At 55.8% G+C, this 26,367-nt stretch overlaps 1 protein-coding gene across 20 annotated transcripts in view; it reads right to left on the minus strand.

Annotated features, from left to right (window-relative positions):
• The window catches only part of ARHGEF10L (Rho guanine nucleotide exchange factor 10 like), a 158,158-nt gene that overhangs the window by 8,561 nt on the left and 123,230 nt on the right, over positions 1-26,367 (minus strand). For all 20 annotated transcript variants that reach the window (XM_072751061.1, XM_072751057.1, XM_072751058.1 and 17 more), the window contains 2 exons: positions 21,322-21,470; positions 206-380 (listed from right to left, as the gene is read on the minus strand). In XM_072751061.1, the coding sequence (XP_072607162.1) occupies positions 206-380; positions 21,322-21,470 (324 nt within the window). The remainder of the gene's footprint in view (positions 1-205; positions 381-21,321; positions 21,471-26,367) is intronic.

Below are 26,367 nucleotides of genomic sequence, written 5' to 3' on the forward strand. Positions count from 1 at the left end.
TGACAGCCCTGAGTTCAAATCCAGCCCTGCTGCCTCCACATTTAGAGGCCCAGTTTTCAAAGCTGGCCAAACACCACTATGAGGCTTAATGGTATGAACGGACCAGGACACACCCCTGCCTGGCGTGGAAGGTGCTCCACGGAGGTCAGCTCCTCCCCAGCACAGGCCCGGGATGGCAGGGCGCGATGGCCAGCAGCAGACTCACCTGGCAAGAGGAAGGTGGTCCTGGTGGCAATGTTGATCTCCTGTAGATGCTCCAGTGTCTCGGTGTGGAAGAGGCGGATGGAGGAGCCAGAGGAGAAGGCCATCCAGACACCACTGCCTGCCTTCACCATGTGTGTCACACTCACCGCCTCGTCCTGGTGCGCCTCGAAGCTTTGCTGTGGCACAGAGAGAAGGGTGTTGGTGCTGGGCTGGGCCTGCTGGCTGAGCCTCGGGGGGACCAAGCTCATCCAGCCTCTGCCTGAACCAGACTCAGGGCTAGAAGGGAACCTCAGGAGCCCAGCAGGGGCAGGCTGGTAAATGTTTAACAACTGGTGGGGAATCCTGGTTTGTCACGTCTGCTGATTCCCGGGGTGTAAATACTTATAACACGGCCCATCGCAAGCTACACACATGGCACCACTGAACAAGGAGCTAGGAAAGAGATAACGTACACACCTCACTCTCAGGAGTTGACAGGCCAGGCTCTAGCATGCCCCTGTGACACAAGGGAAAGTCAGGGCCAAAAATCAATGCAAGAGGAGATGACAGCTTATGTACGTTATCTAGATTTACAAATGCAACAAACAGAAGGATCAGGAAAGGAAGGCAGGTAGTGTGAGTCAAACTCTAATCTTTTACAGCAGGAATGTCCAAAAATTGATAAACCAAGAAACATTTGGGAGTTGGGTTCAGGATGGTGGAGCAACAAGATCTTGAACACACCTCCTCCCCCACACGCAACAATCTACAACTGCTCTTGGATTAATTCCTTCTGAAAGGGACCTGAAAATTAAATGAACTGAACCTCCACAACAAAAGATAAAAGGACAGCAACGAGACGAGATGAGAGGCAGAGACACAGACTCACCAGGGAAAAGCCCTGCCATGGCACGTCACGATTTGGAGGCATACAAGGTACAGAACATCCCTGAGGAATGTGAAATTCAAGCTCCACATCAGGCCCAACCCTTAGATCTTCCACAGGACTGATGAGCCCCCGAAATACCAGGTTTTGAAAATCAATGGGGATTATGTTCAGGAAAACCAGAAAACTGGAAGGAACAGAAAACTCATTCTTAAGGGGCTTACACCTGCTCATTCAACCTGGAAACTAGTTGAAAATACTAATTTGAAAAAAACATATACCATTGATAATGAAGATCCATTTACTAACCATCTTAAAGGATCGCCAGAGGGGTAGAAAACAACAGGGGCGCCTGCAAGGACCGAGACATTGGTAGAAGCAAACCTCCCTTACTAACACTGGTGCTGGTGGGTACCATTTTGGGATTCTCTCTATGACCTGCTAGTGCCGTGGGTGTACTCCACTGAGAGTCTTGTCCACCAATGTACCCTGGCAGCCATGGACATGCCCCCAGCCAGGCCAGGAGTCAGCCCCACCCCCAAAGTGCTACAACCACAGCCCCACCACAACAGGAGGGCATGTACACGCACAAAGGAGATACCCCTTGAGAACGTGACTCTGGTAACTAAGGTGCACTTCTGGGCCCCATAGGTCATCCTCTACATAAGGCTACTCATGTAAGACTGGGAGGAGGCACTTGGGTGGCTCACTGGTTGAGCATCTATCTTAGGCTCAGGCTGTGATCCCAGGGTCCTGGGATCGAGTCCCATATTGGGCCTCTCTCTGTGTGTCTCTCATGAATAAGTAAATAAAATCTTAAAAAAAAAAAGACTGGGAGAGATTGACAACTTACCTAATACATCGAAACAGACACAGAGTAAGGTAAAATGAAGAGACAGAGGAATATGTTCAAAAAACAAAACAAAACAAAAAAAAAAAAAAAAAGACAAACCCTGAAAGAAAGAATTAAATGAAACAGAGATAAGCAATCTACCTGATAAAAAGTTCAAAGTGATGGTCATAAAGGTGCTCTCTAAATTCAGGAGAATTATGGAAGAACACAGTGAGAACTTCAACAAAAAGAAAGAAAATACCAAACAGAAGTTATACCACTGGGGGCGTCCAGTGGCAGCCCAGATGAAGTCGAACAAATCAGTGAAAACAAAGCAATGAAAAACACCCAGACAGAGCAGCAAAATGAAAAAAGAATGAATAAAAGTGAACACATCCAAAAGGACCTTTGGAACAACATCGAGTGGAGTGACATTCACATTATAGGGATCCCAGAAGGAGGGGGAGAGAGAGAAAGGGCCAGAAAAGAAGAAATAATGAAACACAAAACATGTTGAAACATGCTGAAAACATGCCTAATCTGGAGAAGGAATCAGATATCCAGGTCCGAGAAACCTGGAGAGTTCTAAGCGAGATGAACTCAAAGAGATCTACACCAAGACATGTGGTAATTAAGATGATACAAGTTAAGAATAAAGAGAAAACCCTAAAAGCAGCAAGAGAAAAATGTGTTATGGATAAGGGAAATCCCACAGGGCTATCAGCAGATTCTCAGCAGAAACTTTCCAGGCCAAAAAGGAGTGGCATGACACACACTGAAAGCGTTGAAAGGAAAAGTCTTCCAACTAAGAACTCTCTACCCAACAGGGTTATTATTCAGAACTGAAGGAGAGATTAAGAGCTTTCCAGGTAAGCAAAAGCTAAAGGAGTTCATCCACCAAACGAGCCCTACAAGAAATGTCAAAGGGACTCCTTTATGGTCAAAAGAAATGGCACAAATTAATAGTAAGAAAACATACAAAAGTAAAAACCTTACCAAAAAAGGTAAATGTATAGCAAAGATAGTGAGCCTATCACTTATAAAGCAACCATACAGATGAAATGATATAACTGGTAAAGTTAACTAAAATCACAATCATTAGTTAAGAGAAGCACAAAATTAAAAATGTAAAACGTGTCATCAAAAATGTAAAACAACAGGGGTGAGGAGTAAAAAGGGCAAAGCTTGAGAATGTGCTTAAAATTACATTGATATCAACTTAAAACAGACTGCTATTGTCATAGGAGATTTTATGTGAACCTCAAGGTAAACCACAAGGAAGAACTTATAATAAATGCGCAAAAGAAAATGAGAAAGGAATCTAAACGTAACTGGAGAAAGCCATCAAACCACAAGGGAAGAGAGCAAGAGAAGAAAGGAACAGACAGCAACTACAAAAACATCCTGAACACAATTAACAAAATGGTAATGAGTATACACGTATTGATAATTACTTTATTTTTTTATTTTTTATTTATTTTTTACTGATAATTACTTTAAACGTAGGTGGACTAAATGCTCCAATCAAAAGCCACAGAGTGGCTGAATGGATACAGAGCAAGACCCATCTATACAGAAGACTGACATCGAGTCGAGACAAGGACACACACGGGCTGAAAGCGAAAGGGATGGAAAAAGATATTCCGTGCAAATAGAAATGAAAAGAAAGCAGGGGTAGCGATACTCATACAAAATAGACTTGCAAAGACTGTAATAGAAGACAAACAGGAGCATGACACAATGATAAAGAAGTCAATCCAGAAGATATAACTTTCATTAATACATATGCATCCAACAGGGACCCCCAAAATATATAAAACAAATCTTAACAGACCTGAAGGGGGAAATTGACAGCAATGCAATACTAGTAGGAGACTTTAGTGCCCCACCGTCATCAATGGATAGATTATCCAGACAGTAACAATGAATAAGGAAACATCTGCCTTAAAGGACACATTAGACCAGATGGACTCAACAGATATTTACAGAACATTCCACCCAAAAGCAGCAGGAAACACATTCTTCTCAAGGGCACATGGAGCATTCTCCGGGATAGATCACATGTTGGGCACAAAAGAAGTCTCAATAAATTCAAGAAAACCGACATTTTATCAAGCATCTTTTCCAACCGCAATGGTATGAAACCACCAATTAATTACAAGAAGAAAATAAGAAAAATCACAAAATAGGAAGGTTAAAAAACATGCTACTGGAAAACCAATGGGTTGAAAAAGAAAGCAAAGAAGAAACCCCCAAAAATACCTAGAGACAAATGAAAACAGAAACACAACACATCCAAAATCCTGGGGAGCAGTAGAGGCAGTCCTAAGCGATGCAGGCTGACCCCAAGAAACAAGAAAAATCTCAAATAAATTATATAACTTTATACCTAAAGGAACTAGAAAAAAGAAACAAACCTCAAAATTAGTAGATAGAAGAAAATACTAAAGATTAGAGCAAAAATAAGTGAAATGGGAACCAAAAAAAGACAATGTATAAGATCAATGAGACAAAGAGATGGTTCTTTGAAAAAATAAACTAGACTGACAAACCTTTAGCCAGACTAACCAAGAAAAAAAAAGAGAGAGAGAGAGAGGACTCAAATAAATAAAATCAGAAACATCCAAGACTGAACCATGAAGAAATAGAAAATCTGAGCAAAATGATTATTAGAGCAAAGAGATTTTTAACAGCAATCCGAAACCTGCCAGCAAACAAAAGGCCAGGACCAGGTAACTTCACCTGTGAATTCTACTAACATTCAAAGAGGATTTAACGCCTACCTTTCTCAGTCTTCCCAAAAATTGAAGGGAGGGGAAGCTTCCAAACATATTTTACAAAGCCAGCATGACCCCTGATACCAAAACCACCCCCGATACCAATTACAGGCCACCCACTACCCTGGATGAACATAGATGCAAAAGTCCTCAACAAGGTACCAGCAAACTGAACCCAACAATACATTAAAAGGGCCATACCCCATGACCAAGTGGGATCATTCCAGGGATACAAGGATGTCCAACATCTGCCAATCAATTAATGCATAAGAGCACACTGACAAAATGAAAGACAACAATCATTTGATCATCTTAACAGATGCAGGGAAAGCATTTGACAAAATTCAATATCCATTTGTGATGTTGGAAAAACTCTCAAAACAAAGTGGGTATAAAGGGAATGTACCTCAACATAATAAAGGCTGTATATATGACAATCCTACAGATAACATCATCCTCAACAGTTAAAAGCTAAAAGCTTTTCCTGTAAGAACAGGAACAAGACAAGGATGCCCACTCTCACCACTTTTATTCAACATAGTACTAGAAGGCCTAGTCACAACAATTAGGCAACAAAAGAAATAAAAGGCATCCAAATCAGAAAGGAAGAAGTAGAACAGTCACTATTTCCAGGGGACATGATACTATATACAGAAAACCTTAAAGAACATACCAAAAAAAAAAAAAAAAAAAAGCCAACAACAACCACCACAACAACCCACTACACCTAATAAATGAATTCAGCACACTTGCAAGATACAAAAATCAATATACAGACATTTGTGGCATTTCTGGGACCTAATAATGATTCATCAGAGACAGAGACTAAGAAAACAATCCCACTTACAATTGTATCAGAAAGAATAAAATACTTAGGAATAAATTTAACCAAGGAAGTGAAAGACGTAAACGCGGAATACTATAAGATATTGATTAAAGGAACTGAAGGAGACATGAATAAATGGAAAGAGCTTCCAGGCTCATGGATTGTAAGAATATTGTCAAAATGTCCATCCTACCCAAAACAATACAGATTTAATGCAATTCCTATCAAAGTTCCAATGCACGCTTTGCAGGACTATAACCAATAATTCCAAAATGTGTATGGAACCACAGAAGATCCCAAATAGCCAAAGCGGTCTTGAGACAGAGAAACAATGCTGGAGGTATCACGCTCCCTGATTTCAGACTATACCACAAAGCTACAGTAATCAAGACAGTATGGCATTGGTACAAAAAGAGACATGCAGGTCAACAGAAGAGAACTGAGAGCCCAGAAGTAAACCTGCCCATATTTGGACAATGAATCTCTGCCAAAGGAGCCCAGAACACACCATGGAGAAAAGACAATCTCTTCAATAAATGGTGCTGGGAAAACCAGACAGCCATGTGCAAAAGAAAGAAACTGGACGCCCATTTTGCACCAGACACAAAGATGAACTCAAAATGGATTCAAGATTTGAATGCGAGACCTGAAACCATAAAATTCCCAGAAGAAAACAGAGGTGGTAAGCTCCCTGGCCGGGGTCTTAGTGACATCTTTGTGGATCCGACCCCAGGGGCAAGGGAAACAAAAGTAAAAATAAACAAGGTGAACTAACAAGCTTCTGCACAGCAGAGGAACCCATCATCAAAACAAAAAGGCAGCCTGCTGAACGGGAGAGGGGGTGAGTATCCATAATATATAAAGAACTCACACGACTCAACAACAACCACAAAACCCCCAAACAACCCAATTTCAAAATGGGTAGAGAATCTGAATAAACGTGTGTCCAAAGACATCCGGATGACCAACCGACGCATGAGAAGATGCTCGACATCACCAGTTGTTGTCAGGGAAATGCAAATCAAAACAACAGCAACCTATCGTCTCAACACCTATCAGAACCGCTATCATCCAGTGGTGCTGAAGACGCAGAGAGAAGAGGACCTTCACGCACCGTTGGTGGGGATGCGCACTGGTGCAGCCGCTGTGGAAACCAGTATGGAGGGTTGTGCAAAAAACTAAGAGCAGGACTGCCTTATGACTCCGCTGTCCCACTTCTGGGTATTTATTCAAAGGACACAACCACAGTTGCGTTCGAACAGACGCGTGCACCCCTACGCTCACTGAAGTCCGTGTTTACGATCGCCAAGATGCGGTAATAACCTCAGTGTCCGTCGGCAGATGGGCGGATAAAGAAGATGTGGTGTGCTGATACCATGGGATGTTACTCAGCCACCAGAAGGATGACACATGCCATCTGCGGCGACATGGATGGACCTAGGAGGCATTATGCTGAGTGAAATAAGTCCGAGAAAGGCAAATACTGCAATATTTCACTCCTACGTGGAATCTAGAAAACCAAACCAAACAAACAAATGATATAAAACAAAAACAAACTCACAAAAAAAAAAAAAAAAAAAACCTCACAGATGCGGAGAACAGACTGGCGGTTACCAGAGGGTAAGGGGGCTTGGGGGCACGGGTGGAACAGGTGAGGGGTCAGCTGTACGGTGACAGATGTAACTAGACTTTGTCACATATACAGATGTCAAATTGTACAGCTGTGCGCCTGAAACTTACGGAACGAAAACAATCATGGGATGTCAGGCACTTATTAGGTTGAAGGCCTCTCGCTTTGACTCTGGGCTTGATTTTAAAAAAAAAAAAGGACAAAGAAACAGCAGAGTAGACACATCGGAATCGGGGTGCGGGGTGGAAGGTCCTGGAGATTAGAAACAGAACAGGTGCGTTCTGTCCCGGGGAGCAGGGCTGGGGTGGGGAGAATCAGAAAGGGGTCAGGGTGGGGCCGTGGTCAGACGGAGGGGGAGGCGGGCAGAGGCCGGATCGCCCCAGGCCACTGCCATCCATGGGGAAGGCTGGCGACAGTTAAGTGCCAGAGTGGCTAGGCTGGTGCGTGACATGGTCAGGTTTGCCTCTGAAGGACGTTGGCTTCGACGGCCAGCCGTGTGGCAGGGGCTGGGGCTGTGGGCCTCGCATGGGCTGAGCAAGTGAGGAGTGGCCCCCGGTCCCCTGGCTCAGATCCCCAAGGGGTTTCCCAGGGAGATAAGGAAGCTGGCGGGTGGGGGTGGGGGTGGGGGTCTGCACAGGAGCCAGTGAGGGCGAGACAGAAGCCAATGAGGGCGAGACTATGACAAGGCCAACAAAACTGCTCTTCCCAGCCAGTCCCTGTGGCTGAGCTCTGCATGTGGCTCAGGGTGGCCCAACAGGCTGCTGGGGACAGGAGCCTCCAGGGCCCCAGATTAGGGGGTGGGGGGAGAGCCCGAGCAACATGCTCTCCCCCCACTGTGTGCCAGGCTGCTCCTGGGAGGCAGGGCACCCCCCTCACTGGGGGGACCCCGAGAGCAGAGCCGCAGCTGCCTCTCAGACAGGAAGTTCACCAAGGGCAGAGGCATGTCGTCTCCATCAAAGTGGGGGCTCCCAGGGGCACGAGGGGGCCTCCTGTCAGGTGCAGCACACTCAGAGGATGGGAAGCCCCCTGCTCAGACAAGGGGCTGGTGGCGGGCAGTGGTCTCTGCTTGTCCTTCCTCGCCCCCTGCCCCCCGCACCCCAGTGGAGGCCCAGGTACTGGAGGCTCAGCCAGTGAGCCTCTGGGATTCAGAGGGAAGCCAAGCCCCTCGCAGCCTCAAGCTGGGTCCAGTCCACGCAGGACAAGGGGACAGGCCCTCCAGCCCTCCGGCCCTTCCCCCACACACACCTCTGGCCGCACTGGCCTTCTGTTCTCCTTAGTCCTTCTGGAAACCCGGCTGAGGGGGGTCAGGGGTGCTTATCTTCCTGAACCAGCCTGCACTCAAGAACATTCCTGAAGCCCAGACCCACCACGCAGAACACCACGTCCAAACAGGCCAGCAGAGGCCCCACCGAGCGCATTGCAGAGAGCCACTGAGGCTGGACCTGACGTCCCACAGGGCCCGCTGTCCACAGCAGACGGATGCACAGAGGAGGCGGCAGGCTGGAAGGGGGCACCCAACACGCCAGCTTGTCCCCAGGACAGCCGGCACGCACTTGCACAGGAATGCATGAACACGCCAGCCGGCAGGAAGGCATGAGCATGCTCACCCCCGTGCAGCAGGACGGCTGCCCAGCTCCTGGGGAAGGGTGCAGAACGAGTCCTGCCTCCGAGACAGCCAGGCCGTGCTGGGACCAAGGGGCTTAGGGCTGTGCAAGGCCGCCCCGAGTCTGCAGCCACTCGGCCCTGCGAGCTGCTGTCAGGACCCAATTACAAGAGAAGTCAGCGGTGGAAATCTGGGCTCATTTCTCCAGAGGCATAACAAGCCTGCCCCGGGCCTGGGGGGCTTTACACCAGGGCCTGTGCAAACCTGCCCAGCCCAGTGGTACCGGGGCGGGGGAAAGGGCAGGATGCATGCCAGCAGCTCCAGTGCCTCCGTCCTTGATGATCTCCCAGCTTCCCGGGCCCCCTCCCCATGCTGGGAGCCTGTCCCTGGAGCCAGGTCCTCAGAGGCCAGGCCAGGGACACAGGGCAGAGGAGGTGGCATGTCGGCAGCATGGGTCCCAGTACCCCCGGTGGGGGCGGGCGGTAGCGAGGCCCAGCCCTCACTGCCCACTGGGCTCAGTGCTGGCTTCCCATTTCTCACCTCCGGATCCCTGCTCTCGTCCCTGGCCGCTCTTGGAGCCCAGGAGTGGGGGCCTCCTTCCCTCCCAGACGGCTCTACCCGCCTTGTCTCTGAAGGCGCCCCCTGCCCGGCTGCCACCAGCAAAGTCATGCCCCTCCTCTGCAGGGCGATCCGCCGGCTGCTTACGCTGTCCTGGGAGCCGCCCCGTTAGGATGATATTCTAGACCCGTGGTCTGCAAAGAGTGGCCCTCACACCACACCCGCCTGCCACCTGTTCTGGTTAAGTTACGAGTTATTGGAGCACGGCCCCGCCCACGTAGAAAGAACCCATTCCGGTAGCTTGGGAACTCAGCATTCTGACTACGCACCCTGGGTCCTTAGGGGCAAAAAGATCTGCAGAGAAGTCCTACTACTAAGTAGTAGGCTTGCTGTGGGTGGTGGGACGGGCGCAGCGATTCGGAAACCCTGCGGTGTGGCTGAAGCTCGCCGATGTTACTCTCGGGAGCCAGGGTTCTCACAGCGACAAGAGTCAAAGGTGGAGTGAGAGAAGGTGAGGGTGGAGGTCCACGGCCTCGGATCTGAGTCAGAGCTGTCCGTGTGAACCTAAGTTGTGTTCCTGGCCCTGTGCACTGAAAGGGTCTGGAAGCAATGACACCCGGGGCGGGGAGCACACGGGACACCGTTCCCGAGAGGGAACCGGCTTGGGTCACCCCAGACAAATGGCCCCTCCGGGCAGGGCAAGTGGCAGAGGAGCCCAGAGCTTCCCCCAAGGCAGAAGAGCAAGGACGTGCCCAACAAATAATATGGAAGTAAGTGTCCAAGGGACCAAGGAGCCAAAACCAAGTGGCTCCTGTTGGGCAAATTTGAGGCAATTTGAGTATCAAGAGTAATGATGGGCCTGGATTATAGCCCACTGGATTTTTAAAAAGAGTCTATAAATGTGTAGAGGTGGTATTAGAAGTAGGGTGGGTTGGGGTAAGGGGAACTCCTCTTTAATTTATGAAAGTTTGGGGTGAAAGTTTGCTGAGGAACAGGATACACACCAGTTCTGCAAGGATCACCTGCCAGTGACCAAGTGATTACAAAGGGAACCAGTGCCTTTGGGACGGGGACCCCTGAACCAAGAGATCCAGTGAGAAGCGCACAGCTTCCCCACAGAGAATCTAGCCACAGGCTCAAAGTCCGTCCAGGAAAACACTGACTAGCTCCTGGTTGTGAAGTTTTCAAGAGACTCTGGCTTGGATTTCTCAAAAAAGTATCATGGAGACAAAAAAATAAAATAATAAAATAAAATAAAATATAAAATAAAATAAAATAAAATAAAATAAAATAAAATAAAATAAAATAAAATAAAATAATAAAATAAAAATAAAAATAAAATAAAAAATAAAATAAAACAAATTAAATAAATAAAATTAAATAAAAATAAAACAAAATAAATAAAATATAAAAAAATAAAATAAAATACACAAAATAAAATAAATAAAATTAAAATAAATAAAATAAAATAAAATAAATAAAATTAAAATAAATAAAATAGATAAAATAAAATAAAGGCAGAGAGATTATTCTAGATTAAAAGGAGACTAACGAGGCATGAAAACCAAATGCAATGTTCAGTACCAGCTGGATCCTGCGTGGGGTCAGGAGAGAAGCTATAAAAGTTATATTTCGGCAGGGGGGGGTGGTGACTGGGGAAAATGTACCTGCAGACACAATTTGACGTTGAATTCCCAGGTATGATAATGCTGTGGAAGTTATGTATAGGACAGCCATGCACCCTTCTCTATTTAGGGGCGAAGAATAAAAATGTCTGCAACCCACTTTTAAGTGGTACAGCCAAAAAAAGGAGTGGAAGTATAACATGGGGGGGGAAATGACAGCAGAATGCTGACAGTTGGTTAAAGAATATTTGTGTGTTGTACTAGTTTTTCAACTTTAAGGTAGTTTGAAATGTCTTTAAATAAACAGTTGAGAGGGAGACAAAATTATTTAAAAAAAAAAAAAAAAGCTGGCAGCCAGAGGAAAGGGCCTGGGTGTGACCCCAGCCCCCGGCTCATCTCTGGCCAGGTAAGTGGCTCTCCTCTCTCACCTGTCAGTGGGGCCAGGAGGAGAACCTGTCATGTGGGGCCCCGGCTCCGTGGCGGGGCTGGCCACCGCAAGGGCTCTGTGCACGCCACCCGCAGTTAGGAGCTGCTCGGGAGCTGGGACCAGACCAGGCGTCCTACACGGGCCCACCATGGCCCGTGCCCCTCGCCCCGCTGCGGGCAGGTGCACAGAAGGCTTCAGGTGAGTGACACCGCTCCAAATACTGCTGACACAGCCCAGCCTCCATCGTACAATATTTATGTGTCTCCAGGTGATGCTTCTGTGCTCAGTTTCTATAAATTCCCAGGGTGAGCAGCTCAGCACTCAAAGTCATTAGAGCTGAGAGGATGCCAAGGAGCCGGGAATGAGCGCTGGGGCGTCTGGGGCTGGCTGGGGGCTGCCGAGGAAACGGCAGAAGGCTGGCCCGGCTGTGGCCCGCTGGGCACCTGCTGTGCCAGGCCCTCCCCACGCCACAGTATTTCATCCTTGCAGAGACCTTGACAAGAGAAGATGGTCCGAGCCTAGAAAGGGGGGGATGCGAGCCCAGGTGGCCCCACGGGGTAGGGGCAGAGCTGGGCATGGGCCTGCCCCCTGGACTCCAAGCCCGGGATGCCCCCCGGGCACCTCCTACCAAGCACCCCAGAAGGGTGTGAGCATGTGAGCATGCGGGGCTCTCCTTCCCTCACTGCTCGGGCACCGGGCCGGTGGCCTGCTCCAGAGCTCAGCCACAGGGCACATGCCAGCCCCTCAGCTGCCCCTGCCTCCACGTCACACCCCGGCCGCCTGGGACGAGGGCACCAGCCTGCCATCCTCGTGGAGCGGGCACGACACCGAGGCCTGGGGAGAGCCATGGCGCGGGCTCACTCCGCCAGCCAGGGGACAGGCTGGGGACGGAGACGCAGTGGTCACGCCCCGAGCGGCTGCCCTGGGCAGGTGGGCAGGCAAGTCTGTGGCGGGAAGGCAGTGGGCACGACAACTCCGCTCCCTTTCTTTATCTGTCTTAGTCTTATCAACATTTCACAGCTGAGGAAACAAATAGAAAGGCTGAATGACACTCACAAAGTCACAGTGCAGGAAACGGGGAGGGGAACGCCAGGATCCCGCTCAGGGTGACCAGCCACCCCGGGGGAGGCGTCACACCAGAGCCCGATGCCCTGTCCTGGGCAAGCGGGAACAAAAGGTCACCCTGGGGGGACTCCACAGCCCAGACCCGGTCTCCGAGCCACACACAGACACTGCCCACCGGTGTGGGCTCCCTCCTGTCCCCACGTGCTGCCTATGGGGTCTGACTTGGTCACGGCCAAAGGATGACAGCCAGAAGCAGAGGGCTCGTTTTCCTGGCTCTCAGGACCTGACCCGGTGCTGGACTCTTCCAGCTTGGAGCCACCTGGGGAACCCGGGAGGGACAGACAGATGGACGGCCCCGCCAGCTCTAAGACTGACAGCCTGTCCCAAACTTATAACAATCTGTCTTGGAATTAACTGTGAAAAAATGTCCACCTTTGGTACATTTTTCTAGAAAGACAATCGCCTCTGCCAACACCTCAAAAGAGTCTGCAACCGCCCTTAGCGCCCCCCAAAAGTTAAAAATCCCCACACTAAACCTGCCTGTCCCGATGCACATAAGCCGTACCCCCCACCATTCTGGACGCCCCTCGGCCACAGCAGCAGAGGTGAGCAGGCGGCTACCTGCTGAGGGTGGGGACGCACCAGGAAGGGTGACGGCTCAGCTCCGGGCACAGATCTGCTCCCAAGTCTGCTGGGCAGGGGTCGCGGGAACCGCGGGGATAGGGAAACGATTCCAGGCTTGGCCCAGATCCCCAGAGCCCGACGGATGCTGTCAACAGGATTCAAGCTCCAGTCAAGGACAAAACGATGTTAATGTAATCCATCAATCCCCCCTCTCACCTGCGTGCACACACGTGCTCACACGTGCTCACACACGCGCACACGCAAGCTGTCCTCACCTCTATGTGTTTGCTCACACTCCCGGGAGCCTCTTCCCACACACCCATCCTCACCGACCCCGCTCCAGGAAGCCTGGCTCCCGCCCTGCCGCACTGTCACTCCTCTCCTGGGCTCTCCGGCTCGATGGAAGGGGTGTCTGCCCCACAGCAGAGCACGGGCGCCGGGGTAAGGCCCCTGCATCCAGGACAGCTACTGCCCTGGCCACCGTCCCACCTCACTGCCCTCTCTTCCCAGGTGTCTGGGGGAGGTGACGGACACCCGGCCCTTTGCTTCTGGCCATCAGAGCCCAGGGCCCATGGGAAGCCGTGTGAAGGCCATGGGTGACAGGCTTGGAGCAGCCAGGAGCCCTGGGAGGCTCGAGCCCAGGCAGAGGAGAGGAGCTGGGGCAGCAGGGAGGGAGGGGGTGGCGGGGCCCAGGGAGAGGGAGAAGGAAAGGCGAAGACAGACAGGTGGGCCCAATACCTGTACCCGTACCCGTACCTGTACCCATACCTGTACCTGTACTGTAGGAAAACAGGCAGGGAGACACGGCCCCCGCTGACAACGCGCGGGAGGATGCGGCGCCTACATCCACCGCACAGAGGACCCTGGGCCTCGGGACCGGGCATTCGAGTCAGAAGGAGCTGGAGACCCTGGCTCTACCACCGGGTGGCCCACGTTACCCTGACCAAGGGCTGGCACTAAAACAGCTGTCAAGCTGCTCAGCCCTGCGGTAGGTTCCATAATCATCCCCACTTCACAGGCGGGGAAGCGGAGGCCCTGGGTCGGCGGGGCCAGGGCCCGAAGCCACCGCCCGGCTCCCAAGCCCACAGTGACCACGGCGCCAGCAGACACGTGAGCAGGTGGTGAGACGCGGCAGCAGGACTGCGCCCTTGGAGCTTCTGGCCCGGCCGCCGGGCTTGGCGTGGCCGCCGTGCAAGGGTCCGAGCGTGCCAGGCCCGCGCAGCAACACCGAAGTCCGGTTCCGGGCCCAGGCCCTGGCCTGTAGTGCGTGAAGGGCCCGGCACTGGGGGGCCGCCCGTGGCTCCGTGTGGCTCAGCCAGGTTCCAGGGGGCTGGGCAGCTGCTCCCCGGGCTTGGTCCCCCCCCCCCCCGCAGGAGGGCTGCGGGGAGGGTAGCCGCAGAGGCGCGGGGGGACGGGGGGGACGTGGGAGCCCCAGGGAGGGGAGGGCTGCCAACCGGACGCTGGGGGACAGGCACGCGGAGACAGAGGACCACCCCACCCCCGCTGGCGTCCACGCTCCCTCCCCTCCGGCCCCCCCCCCCCCCCCCCCCCCCCCCCCCCCCCCCCGCCGTCTCCACAGTATCCCCTTCCGCCTGCCCCCCCACCGCCTCCCTGCTCCCCCCACGGCCTCCCAGGCCTGCTCCCTGAGCCAACGGCTTCAAACCACTTGTTTTTAAAGCATGAAACCCTCCAGCGACCTAAATCTTCCAGGACAGGGGGAGATGAAATATGGGATACAGGAAAGAGGTGAGCTCTTCCCGGTGAGGAGGGAGGGGCCTGGAGCCCTGCCCCTTGGCCGTGGCCAGCCCCACGATGGGTCCCTGGAGATAACGGCCTCACGACCACCCTCAGGCCCCTGGAGCAGAGCTGGCACTGAGCCACGCCTGGCCCCTCGACACACCCCAGGGCCCCCACCACGTGGGATCCCCAAACCCACCCCCACCCCGTCCTTCACAAGCCTCCTGGAAGTCCTTCTGTAAGTCTAACCGCAATTCCTCCCGCTGCTGGAAAACGCTCACTGTCTGAGCCTCCCGAGAAGTCTCCACAACCTTTAGAAAATCTACGTCTCAAGTTTCCCCTGCCAACTTTTCGGTTTACAAAAAAAAAAAAAAAAACAGAAAAACCCAGGATGACAACAGCAATGACACACACACACTTAAAACATGAAGACAGAACCGTGGGACAGAGATGACTCCGTGCAGGGATGCGAGCCCTGCCCTCCTTGCTCAGGTGGCCCGCACCCCGGGGCTCGGGCACCCCGAGGACCCGGTGAATCTTTCCGCCTTCACGCCAATTTGCATACCATTACCCAGGAAACCCCGCGCCTAGATTTTGCTTTTGCAAATTCCCACCCGTTTCGTGTCATAAATAAGATAGAAGACAGAAAACTAATACAGCCCAGTGATGCATTATTCATGCCACGTCACACTGTTATGATAGATTTACAACAGCTAATACATGCAAACTAAGTTTGGGCACTAAACGTGAAAATTAAGGGTGGGGAAGGCGGCTGTATGTGGGGGTGGGCAGGGGGACATCCGGGGGCTGCCGGTGTTCAGGAATCCGGAGAAGTTTCTTTCCGGGCACCGCCTGGTGACAACAAGCCTCAGTGCCCGTCTCAGAGGCCAGCGCCCAGGCGCTGAGGGTGCGGCGACAGCAGGGGGTGGGATCCCCGGCCCTTCACGTGCCCGGCGCTGAGCCCTGAAGCAGGTCACCAGCACACGCCGTCCAGGGCTCCGCTCCCCGCCCAGGGGGCCCGCCACCGCCAGGGCCCACTCCCCTGCGGGAAAGGCCCAGGCCTGCGCATCAGCCTCTCAGCACCCGGGATGCGATGGGAGCCAACCAGGCGTGGTCCTGCCTGCACAGCCTCGCTCTGGTTAATCCAGTAATTGTCCCCAAAACGTCAACATGCAGCTGTGGCCAGCGCTGTGAAGGAGCGTGGTGCTGCGGCGGCCGGCGGCGGGGCACAGGGCTGTGACCCGGTGCGTGTGGAGGAGGGGAGGTGGTCCAGACCGACTTCTCTGCAGTCGGAGGGGAGCTGGGGTCTAATGAGAGGGAGAGCTTGCCCCCATTAACCCTCGCAACAGCCCTGCGGGACAGGAGCCAGGCCCTGTGCCCAAACACTGGCACGACCTGCCCTCTGTTCCGGCGCTTTCCAGGCGACCTGTCCCCAATACTTTTTTTTTTTTTTTTTTTAAATTAAGATGCAACAATCATCCCACAGCCGGCTTCCCCTCCAGCGATCGGTTAAAATGAACTCCATGCGACTGGATTAGACTTTGAAGGTGCCGATCTAGATAATGAACACGAGGATGCCGTGTTGACACAGGCCCTGGCGAGCTGCGTTATTATTTAACAGGTCTCGCGGCTGCTCCGCTGGGATCAAGGAGCTGAACAAGCAGGTGGGGGCAAGTGTTAAACCAGGAGATGGACTGTGGGTGCTGGCTCCGCAGGGGGCGGGCTCAGCAGGGTGGGGGCAGCGGACAGGGGCCAAGTGGACCTAAATGAGGACAGCTGGTGGGGCGGGGGTGCAGGTCAGAGGCCTGCCCCCAGGGAGCCTCCAAACCGTGCACCCTCCCTGCCCCCTCCCATCCTGCACTCACCACAGCCATGCACCTGCCCAGACCAGCTCAGGGGTCCTGACCTCTAGGAACCTCTCTGGCTGGATCTGGCACCCCTGGTACCCCCTCTGTATTCCCGCTGGGCCTGGGCTTGCCCCTCCTGGTCTCCTCACCCGGGGCTGATACTGAGCACCCCAGGTCTGCTCCCCACACTGGACCCTGAGCTCCCCAGGAGCTGAGGCTAATAAATAAATAGGAAATCTTAAAAAAAGATCCCAGGTCTTGCTCACGTCCATCCCTCCAGCATCCCACACAGAGGGCCTGGGAATCGGGATGCCCATCTGCCCTCCCACCATGACTACTGACTCGCAGCACTGCATGTGAGCCCGACCCCGGGGCAATGAGGATGAACAAGCAGCCATCCTCGGCCTGGAAGACGTGTTGCTGGAAAAAGCAGGTACGTAAACGAATGGGAGTTCCCGGGAGTGACATATCTCAGGACGGAACCCGCGGGGAGCGAATGCAGCCCCAAGGAGACAGCCCTCCGCCTACCCAGGCAGCCGACGCAGATTGAGAGCAGACTCGGGAGCCAGACGCTCGTGTTCAGATCTAGCTGTGTGACCTTGGGCAGGTCACTTAACCTCCCTGTACCTGTTTCCTCATTCATAAAGTGGGAATAAAAATAATACTCATCTCATAGGGTGATCTGAGGATTGAGCAAGTTCACCTATGCAAAGTACTTAAAATCCATACCCGATCCACACGCACTATTCAATAGATGTTGGTTATTATTATTTCCTGGGGGTGGGAAAAACCAGGGGAGGCTCCTGAGAGTTACGGCAATCCCTAGAGTAACTCCACATGGCTCCACAATTTGGGCCAGAGCCCTGCCGGGCCGCGTTCAGCCACCAGCACACTCCTAGGCCGCCTGGCTCGGGGCACTGAGCAGTTAGACCCAAGTGTCTCAAATCCCCACAGAGGGGGGATCCCTGGGTGGCTCAGCAGTTTAGCGCCTGCCTTCAGCCTAGGGCGTGATCCTGGAGACCCGGGATCGAGTCCCGCATCGGGCTCCCTGCATGGAGCCTGCTTCTCCCTCTGCCTGTGTCTCTGCCTCTCTCTCTCTGTCTCTGTGTCTCTCATGAATAAATAAATAAGAAATCTTTAAAAAAAAAAAAATCCCCACGGAGGCTTTTCTCCATCCGGGGGTAGGATGCACCACATCGCCGCCGTGCATAAGCAATGCCCTCCTTCCGGAGCGAGGTGCTCTGCAGAGACGGGTGCTGAGCCCCAGGAAGGCAGCCGGGTCTCCAGCCTGCACCCCCAGCCCGGCTGCCCATGACCATGAGCCGCCAGCAGGGGCAGCAGCCAGGCCAGGCTGCTTCCAGAGCCCCGCGCTGAGGTGGGCAGGCTTCCTCTCTTCAAGGGAGCGGCGCGTGGTGCAGCCCTATTACATATGCACGCCGCTCACCTCGTTCCCGCCGAAGGGGAAGGGCCGCGTGACTGAAGGTGAGCTGCCCGCACCGTGCAGCACGCAAACCTTCCCATTTCCCCGCAACAGACAGGGCCGGGCGCGCGCTCCCTCCGACCCGCCACCCCTTCCTCCCTCCCGCCTCCCCGCACCCATCGCCCTCCTGACGCCCTCCGCGGTGTGCCAAGCAGGTCAAAGGCCATATTGATCCCCTTCTTGAGAGCAGCTGGTCCAGAACTAATCTTAAATCATCGCAGCCTCGAGCTGCAGCCTGGTGGCTGCTCGGCCCCAGGGACGGTGGGGCCAGAGCTGAGCTTCGGGGCCCGGGCAGGACTGCACTGCGGCCGGTGAGCGGCAAAATGGGGTGAATGATGGCCAGGGCCCGGCCCCATCCCTGTCCTTCCCTTCGTCCATCTCACGCTCCTAGGATGGCTGATCGGCAAGAGGGAGCCTTCCTGCCCGCACAGCGAGGACAGCAGCCCTGCGACGCGGACGCACGGCCCACACCAACCAGCAGCCCCAACTCAAAGGGAGCCGGAGTCTCCAGATAAGCCATATACACACGGTAACGAGGACTCGAGTGAGACAGATAATTACAATGACAACTAAGGTTCCTTGAGCACTTGCTAAGTGCCAGGCCCTGTGTGGAACAGCCCTTAAGTAAGTGTTCTCATTCAACCCTCTACAAAGTCCTGTTATCACCTCATTCTCCCAGGAGGGCTCAGCACCTTGTCCAAGGGTGCACGGCTTGGCAGGACAGGGCCAGGGCCTCAGAAGCAGCCGGCCAGCCAACCACACACCTCCAAGGGTGGGGTGTCCACGGAACCCGGGGGGCGTGGCCAGGACAGAGACTGGGGGCCTCTGCCCTCGGTGATGCATCCCAATCCCCTCTTCCAGAAAGTCTCAGGGCCCTGGAGCGGGGGGGCACAGGGGGCCCAGCTTTCACCAGGGCTCAGGCCCTGCTGCCCACACCTCCCTCCCAGCAACCACCAGCCGCTGACTCCCACGTGGTTTCTGGGTCCTCTGGGCCCTTCCTTAGAAGATCCTCTTCTTTGGAGACACGTCTTGGTTCACAGCCTGCCTCCTAGTGTCCTCAGCCGCCTCCTCCCTCTCCCTCCACTGCCCCTGGTGGAGTGCTGAGAGCGTCCTTTGGCCAACAGGACAGTCGGAGGGCCTGCTCCTTCCCATCTCATCCTCTCTCTGCTCTTGCCTTCTTCATGTCTCTGGGCTCACTTTTCCCACCAGAATAGAGGTTGTGTCACCCCCATCAGAACGGAGGCCCCCAAGGGCAGGGTTGGGTCTCCCCCATTTGACTGAAGGACTCCCAAGGGCAGGTGGTATCTCCCCACTGGATCAGAGGCCCTCCAAGGGCAGGGATGGGTCTCCCCCATCAGTCTGGAGGCTGCCCTCACCTGGGCCCCAGTGCTCCACTGCTGGCTGAGCGCCCCTCACCACGGCTCTCCTCCACACACAGGTCAGAGCCTGCACAGGGTGCCAGCAAGAGGCCAAGAGGGCACCTGGGCCTGGCCTAAGGACAATGCAGGGACCGGGGGGCGGGGGGAGGTCGTACAGGGGTGAGGCCAAGGAGTCAGAGATGGGCCTCGTCCTTCCTCCTGCAAATGGCTTGAGACCCAGGAGCTCTGGGGATCCGGAAGGCCCGGGGGAGGCAGCTCTCCTTCCTCTCAGAAGGTGAAGGATGTAAGAGGCCCTTGGGGCAGGTGGGAGGTAGCAGGCAAGCCCCTCAATGCAAAGCAGGGGCTGGGAAGGGGGTCTGTGGCTACAGCCGCTCAAGGATCCCCCACCCTGAGCTCTGACTGCCCCCCAGGAGAAAGGCAGCCACCTCCCTCCCGTCCAGGCCTAGGGCCCCTCCACCTGGCCCAGCCATAGGCCCTTATGGGGCATTCCCAGCACTCAGGGAGGCTGCTGCCCAAACAGCCCCAGAGCAGGGCCCAGGGGTCACCTTCAGCCCCCAACATCCTTCTCCTCTGAAGAATGAGACCTCAAAGCCTAAACCTGATTGTTCTGCCCAGAGCTCTGCCTCACCCCTGCCGGCTGACAGGCTGGGACGTCATCCCTCCTCCTCCCCTCCCAGCACCGAAGAGCCTCTGATCAAACGTATCCCGAAGCTGGCACTGACCAGGACTGTGGCTCCCAAGAGAGCGAGAGGCCCCCAGGGAGGGGACGTGAGCCCCCTTTCACCGATGGGAACTAGGGGTCACGAATGGGGGGCCCTAATGGCACCAGCAGGTGGGGGGCAGCACTGGGATGCAGAACCGGGTGTGCGCAGCTGCAGAGACTGCCCCTCAGGTTCCCACAAAACTGGGACAGTGATCACCACGTCCCTGAAACTCAAGCCAGGGCCCCAGGGCTCGCCCACAGCTCCCTGCGCCTCAGTTTCCCCACCTGATCCAGCCCTCAACACCTGTGATCTCACAACGGCAGGAACCCCTGGGTGCTCTTGCTGGGCTATTAAGTAGCCAATTCACAGCCAATTTATAGAGATGACCCAGTGGGCAGATGGCAATCACCCCCTCGCAGAAGCTCACCTGGGGCACCTGTCTGTTCCGCCCCGAGCCCACACCTAGACCTCTGCCCCGGGCCCAGTTACCAAGGCCTCCCTCCAAGAGGATAATCCCAACAAACCGAATGATGGCAAACTCACTAAGTACCACTGGGGAGCCGTGCCCAAGTCTACACCTGTGGCCCCGGATGGGCCCCAAGAGGGTGTGGGGAGGCAGGGCAGGCAATGCGGTAGGTCGCTGATGGGCATGCGCCCAGGCTGAGTCAGGACAGAGCCCAGGACCAGGCCCATACCCGGGCGGCCAAGGCAGTGCTCAGCTCACAACAGGGCAAGGATGACCCAGCGGTTTCCACCTCCAGACTCTTGAGAGAGCCCAGCCCCCAAGGTGGTGGTGTCCACACCGGCCTCCCCTCAGCAGAGCCGGCTCCTGGGTACAGTGTGGGGCAGGTTCCGGCTCCACGGGCAGCAAGAGACTCAGCCCAGGGTCCAGATCACAGCTCGGTCCAGTGGTTGGGACCCTTCCCTTCCAGGCAGCCCGGGGACGCGTGCTAGGGCAGAGGCCGGGGTCCAGCAGCGATGTGGGGCCCGCTGTGCTGCTCAACAAACTCTCAGTGACCCCTGAGGCACAGCTGGAGCCCAACACGGTGCCAGGTAGGGCACGAGAAGGGGCAGCAAGGGCGTGCCCGGCAGGTGGCCTGCAGGCCAGCAGCCCTGAGCGAGGAAGCAGGGCCAATACCTGAGTCTGTAAGCTGGTGGCATCCAGCACGGTGACCCGAGGCCCACAGCTGGCCCACACGGCATCCTCCAGGCTCAGCAGGGTGCGGATGGGTCCCGGCCCCACGGTCAGGCACACGGGAGGGCTCTCCAGGTCCCAGGGGACGCCTCCTGCGGGGCGAGCAGAGAAACAGGTCAGGGGGTGTAGGGGAGGGCCATGCCTCCATTATGCCCCACCCCCTCTGGGGGCTGAACCCCCAATTCACTCTCCTTCCCTCCTCCTCTTTCCCACTTGGATTCCCTCTCTCCTGTTCACCCATCACTCTCTCTCACTCTCTGTCTCTCTCTCTTTCTCTCTTAGTAAGCACCAGCCCCAGGCCAGACCGTGTGCTGGGTACTGGGAGGGCAGGAATAAACCCAACACTGACCCTGCCCTCCAACTGGCCAGAGAAACCCAGGGGTTAATCAGCAGTCCCCACACACGACACCAAGCACAGGTGACCAGGTGTGCACGGGAGGCCTTGAGAAGCACTGAGACAGATGGAAAACTCTTGCACAGGGGCAATCCGGGGCAGCTTCCCAGAAGACGCAGCATCCAGAGGGCCCTGCCAAGGAGGCAGTGCCACACGGCGGGGAGCGCCTTGACCTGGCCCTGGTTCTGCCAGAAACCCAACAAGGACCCTGAGCACATCTCTCCCTGCTCTCTGGGCCTCAGCGTCCCCATCTGTAACATGGGGAGACCACCCAGATGGCCTCAGGATCCTTACTACAGCTTTCTGGCTGACCCTCACCATCTCAGAGACCTTGGCGTCTCCAGGGCGCTCTGTCCCCTTTACCAAGACCGCTGATGACCTTTCCCCATCCAGAGACGCCAGCACCTCCAGGTGCAGAGGAGAAAGTCTGAGAGGCAGTCAGGCCCCAGGCTACCAGCCCTGAAGACAGGACAGACAGAGGGACCTGGCCCGGCTCTGAACGAGGCTCCCCTGCCCACCCCCGGAGGCTCAGCCCACCCAAGAACGTGCCGCGGTGTTCCCTGGCATGTGAGCGGTGCCCCGGAGATGGGCATTTCCCTGAGGTCGCACCCAGTGCACCCAGAACCCGGCGGCCGCCCCGTCCTGCCCGCAGGCCAGGTGAGAGGGAGCGCTGGCAGGGAAGGTGGGGCACACCTGCCGCTGGCTTGCCGGTGCCCGGGCACCTCACATCCTCCCCGCAGGCCCCTAGGGGGTGCACAGGAACCGTGTCACAGACCCTCCGTGGGAGCCAGCGCTGGGGTGGTGCGGGGGCCCGGCTGTCTGCAGAGCTGGAGAGGCCACCGGGCCCACGGTGGAAGCCACTGCCTGGGGTGCCTCGGGAGGTGCCGTCGGAGGACAGACCAGATAGCCTGCCGCACCCCCCCCCCCCCCCGCTTTCCCACTTGCCCTGCCCTCCCCGGCTCTGGATCAGGGTCTCCCCCGGCCCTTCTACCCAAAACGGGCGGACTCCCCGCTCGGCTAGGGGCTGGGGACCTGGGTCCTCCCGGCCCGCGAACATAAACATGTGGGAAGCCCTGACGGCAGCCCCCAAACGTCTGCAAGACTTTGGACCGGGGCCTCACCCCTCCAAGCCTCATCTGTCCAATGGGCACAACTGCACCTGCACGTGGCCGCGGGGACCGGACGGACGAATGAAGCGTGCGGAACGGCTCGCGTGGGGCTGCTCACGGTCCCGAGCGCGGACAGCTGTCGCCCTGGGCCGCCGTATGCTGGCGCGCCAGGTGCTCTTTTCATGAATTATTTCCTTAGCTCCTGGCAAGCCTCCGTGGAAGATTCTATTCTTACCCCTGTTCTACGCTGAGAAGCCAGACACAGCGAGTTTAAGTAAAGGGCCCCCGTGACAGGGATAGAAAGTATCCAGTGCGCTCTAGCTCCTGTTTGGTCTCATTCTGCACAACACAGCGTCTGCGGAGCAGGTGTTCACTCCACCTGACGGACGTGAGGACGCCGACCCAGAGAGCTGGGCTGCACACCGCCACCCGACCAGGGGACAGGCCCAGCGGGATTTGAACCCGGCTGACTGGCCCTCGGCTCCTCCCCCGGCCCTGCGGCCCTCTCAGCTTCGGGGAGTGGGACCCAGAAGGGCTCTGGGACCAGGATGGCAGTGACCAGCAGGCGGCCCGGCCTCCCACAGGGCACGCTGACCCCCCACCGGGACTCCAGAACCACTAGATGCAAGGCTGTGGGTGCCCCCCAGTGGCCCCGAGCGAGTAGCGCATGTGTGCGGAGCAGGAGCCACCACCGCTCCCGTGGTGCTGTGACCAGCCAGGCCGCAGCTGGGGACCCTGGGATGGCACCCGGAAACAGGGAGGTGGGGGCCCTGCCCCGTGGGCACAGCACTGAGCACCGGAGCCCTGCACCATCCTCCCTGTGCTCTCCTGGCACACAGCGTGGTCACGGCTGCCAGGGGCAGGGGCTTGGGACTGATACCCCGGGGGGTCACAGGTGCGCCGACCGCTCCTCCACCTGCTGGCGTCTCCAGACGCCCCCCCCCAAGAAGTCCTGACCTCAGAACAGAACCATAAACTGGTAAGATTTAATAACATTAATACTTTTATATCAAAAAAGACAATGGACAGGTGTCCCCGACGAGAGGACGAGGCTCTAACAGGGCTCGGTTTCCCCAAGTGCGCCACGAGGGGCCAGAGCTCAAGGCCCGTCTCAGCCCTCACGAGCCACTACCCTAGGATTTTAAACACCCACCACTGTGAGCTCTGGGCAGGGCTGACCCCATGGCCTGGCTTGCCCTGCGGTGGCCCTGGGTAAGCACATACATGTCCGGGCACACAGGTGCACACTCACACGCACACACTCGCCCCGTGTGACAGCCCATCCGTCGGGGCCCAGCAGCAGCTCTCACACCAGCCAGAGGGAGATGAAGACCCTGTCTCGGCAAAGGCACCTTCGGGAGGCAGGAGCTCCTCCCCTCCAGCCGCCCCCCTGCTCCCTGCCCCTGGGGATGCACCCCCAGCCCGAGCCAGGAGCAAGGGCACAAAGTGAAAGCCCTCGAGGCTGAGACAGGCCCAGAGGGCAGCCCGAGCCCCCTTATGACAACAGGAATGACAACAACGATGATGACAACGAGTCTCTCCACCCCCCACCCCCCACCCCCAGCTCCATCCGGGCACCTGTGTGACTCGTCACATCCAGCCTTCACAACCACGCTGTGAGGTGAGGCTGACCTCACACCTGCTTCACAGGTGAGGACACGGGCCGAGCTCACAGCCGGGACTCCATCCCAGGCAGCCTGGCTCCCCAGTCCATCCCTAATGCATCCCATCATCTGCCTCCTCGAGGAGTTGAACCCGGCCCCCTGCCCGCCCCCAGGCCCGGTCATGCCCCTGTGCCTGCTGACAGATGTGGCGATGGAGGGCACCAGGAGCTCTGCTCAGGCACAGGGCTGGACAGGGACAACCGTCGCCTGGCTCACCTCTGGGTCCCAGGGCCCGGCTCAGTGCTCGCGCCTCCTGGGCATTGGGTACATTGGGGTTAGTGAACGGTTGAATGAATGAATGAACGAATGAACGCGGGTAAGCAGAGGCTCCTGGGGGCAGCAGGCTGGCCGCCACGACTGCACTGCTCTAGGCCTTGGACTCCGAGGCGCCGCCAGCTCTGATGTGATGGGACTCCGCGGGGCCTGGTGGCCTCAGAGTCTTGTCACCTCTCAGCTGCTGGTTTCACGGCAGTTCTCCAGGACTTGGGCAGGTTCCCAGGGTGGCTCTGCACATCTTACTTAATATTTCTGGTCCTTTCCTTCTGCAACGAGCCAAAGCGTGGGCCAGGAATGCCAGTTTTACTGGGTCTTGGTCTCAGCCAAACCCAGGCAGGACACTAAACCTATGACTACAAACACTGGCGAGTCCTTCATCCAATCCTGGCTCCGAGCCCACGTAAGGGTCTGTGCACAAATGTCCTATTTTTATAAAGACGTCCACTGCCCTGGGCTAGGGGCCCACCCTACTCTGGCGCGACCACCTCTTACCTCACTACATCCCCAACACCCCAACTCCTAAATAAAGTTACATTCTGAGAGGTACCGGGGGTGAGGACTTGAACCTGTGAATTTTGAGGGAACATAATTAAACCCCTTTATAGGGGCTTTGGGGTCTAACATTGGCTTTCAGCCCAGGTACTTTGTCAGAACCAGAAGAGCCACTGGGGACCACTGAGGACTCCACACCCTCATATTCCAGGTGGAAAGGGACTCCCCAAAGTCCCATGAGTGAGCCGAGACCCGAACCCAAGTGTTCTCACCTGGAATATTCACGATTCCCGGACTCCCCAGGCCACCAGGAGCACCCGAGCGGGTTCTACTAGCACAGGGCTGGGGGGATGGCCCAGGAGCTCTGGGGCTGGCATGGGGCGTAGGCATGTGAGTGGCACCTGAGGCCTCAACGAGTCCAGAGTGGACCCCAGGCTGTCACGTGCCAGGATGCTGGTTCCAGACCCAGCCACGTGCAGCCTAAATGAAAGGTGATGGGAGAAGGCCCCCCAACCCCACACTGTGCAGCAGGTCCTGAGAGCCCCCTTCCTGCCCTGGCAACCGACAGAGGAAACCGCAGAAGGAGGGGGAGGTGAGCAAGGCAAGACCTCTCCCAGAGGCCTCCCCGGCCAAGGCCAAACCAAAGCCCCAGATGGTAGGTTCCAGAAAAAAAGAGTGACCCCAGACTCCCATGCCCAGCTGGCTGGGACAGCCTCCAAGCCAGCCTCCCTGCCTCTTCTCCTTGGCCACGTCCAACGCTTCCCTCTACTTCCTGTCCACTGAGACAAACCCAAGGCAAACCCACACCATGCAGCTGTCTGCTGGGTCCTTGCCTCCTGCAGCCGCCCCCTCTGGCTGCTGCCGAGCACAACGCCCTCCTCTCTGGGCTCCCCAGACCAGCCCCTCTCCCGGCCCCCAGGCCTTGCTCATGCTGTTCCCTCTGCAAGAACACCATTCCCCTAACTGTTCACTTGCCTGGGGCCTCTGCTTCTTCAGACAAAGGATCTGTGCCTTCGAGAAGGATCCTTAGGATCCTGTGCCTTCGAGAAGCCCT

The sequence above is a fragment of the Vulpes vulpes genome, chromosome 2 (assembly GCF_048418805.1).
Source record: "Vulpes vulpes isolate BD-2025 chromosome 2, VulVul3, whole genome shotgun sequence".
Taxonomy (NCBI): Eukaryota; Metazoa; Chordata; class Mammalia; order Carnivora; family Canidae; genus Vulpes; species Vulpes vulpes.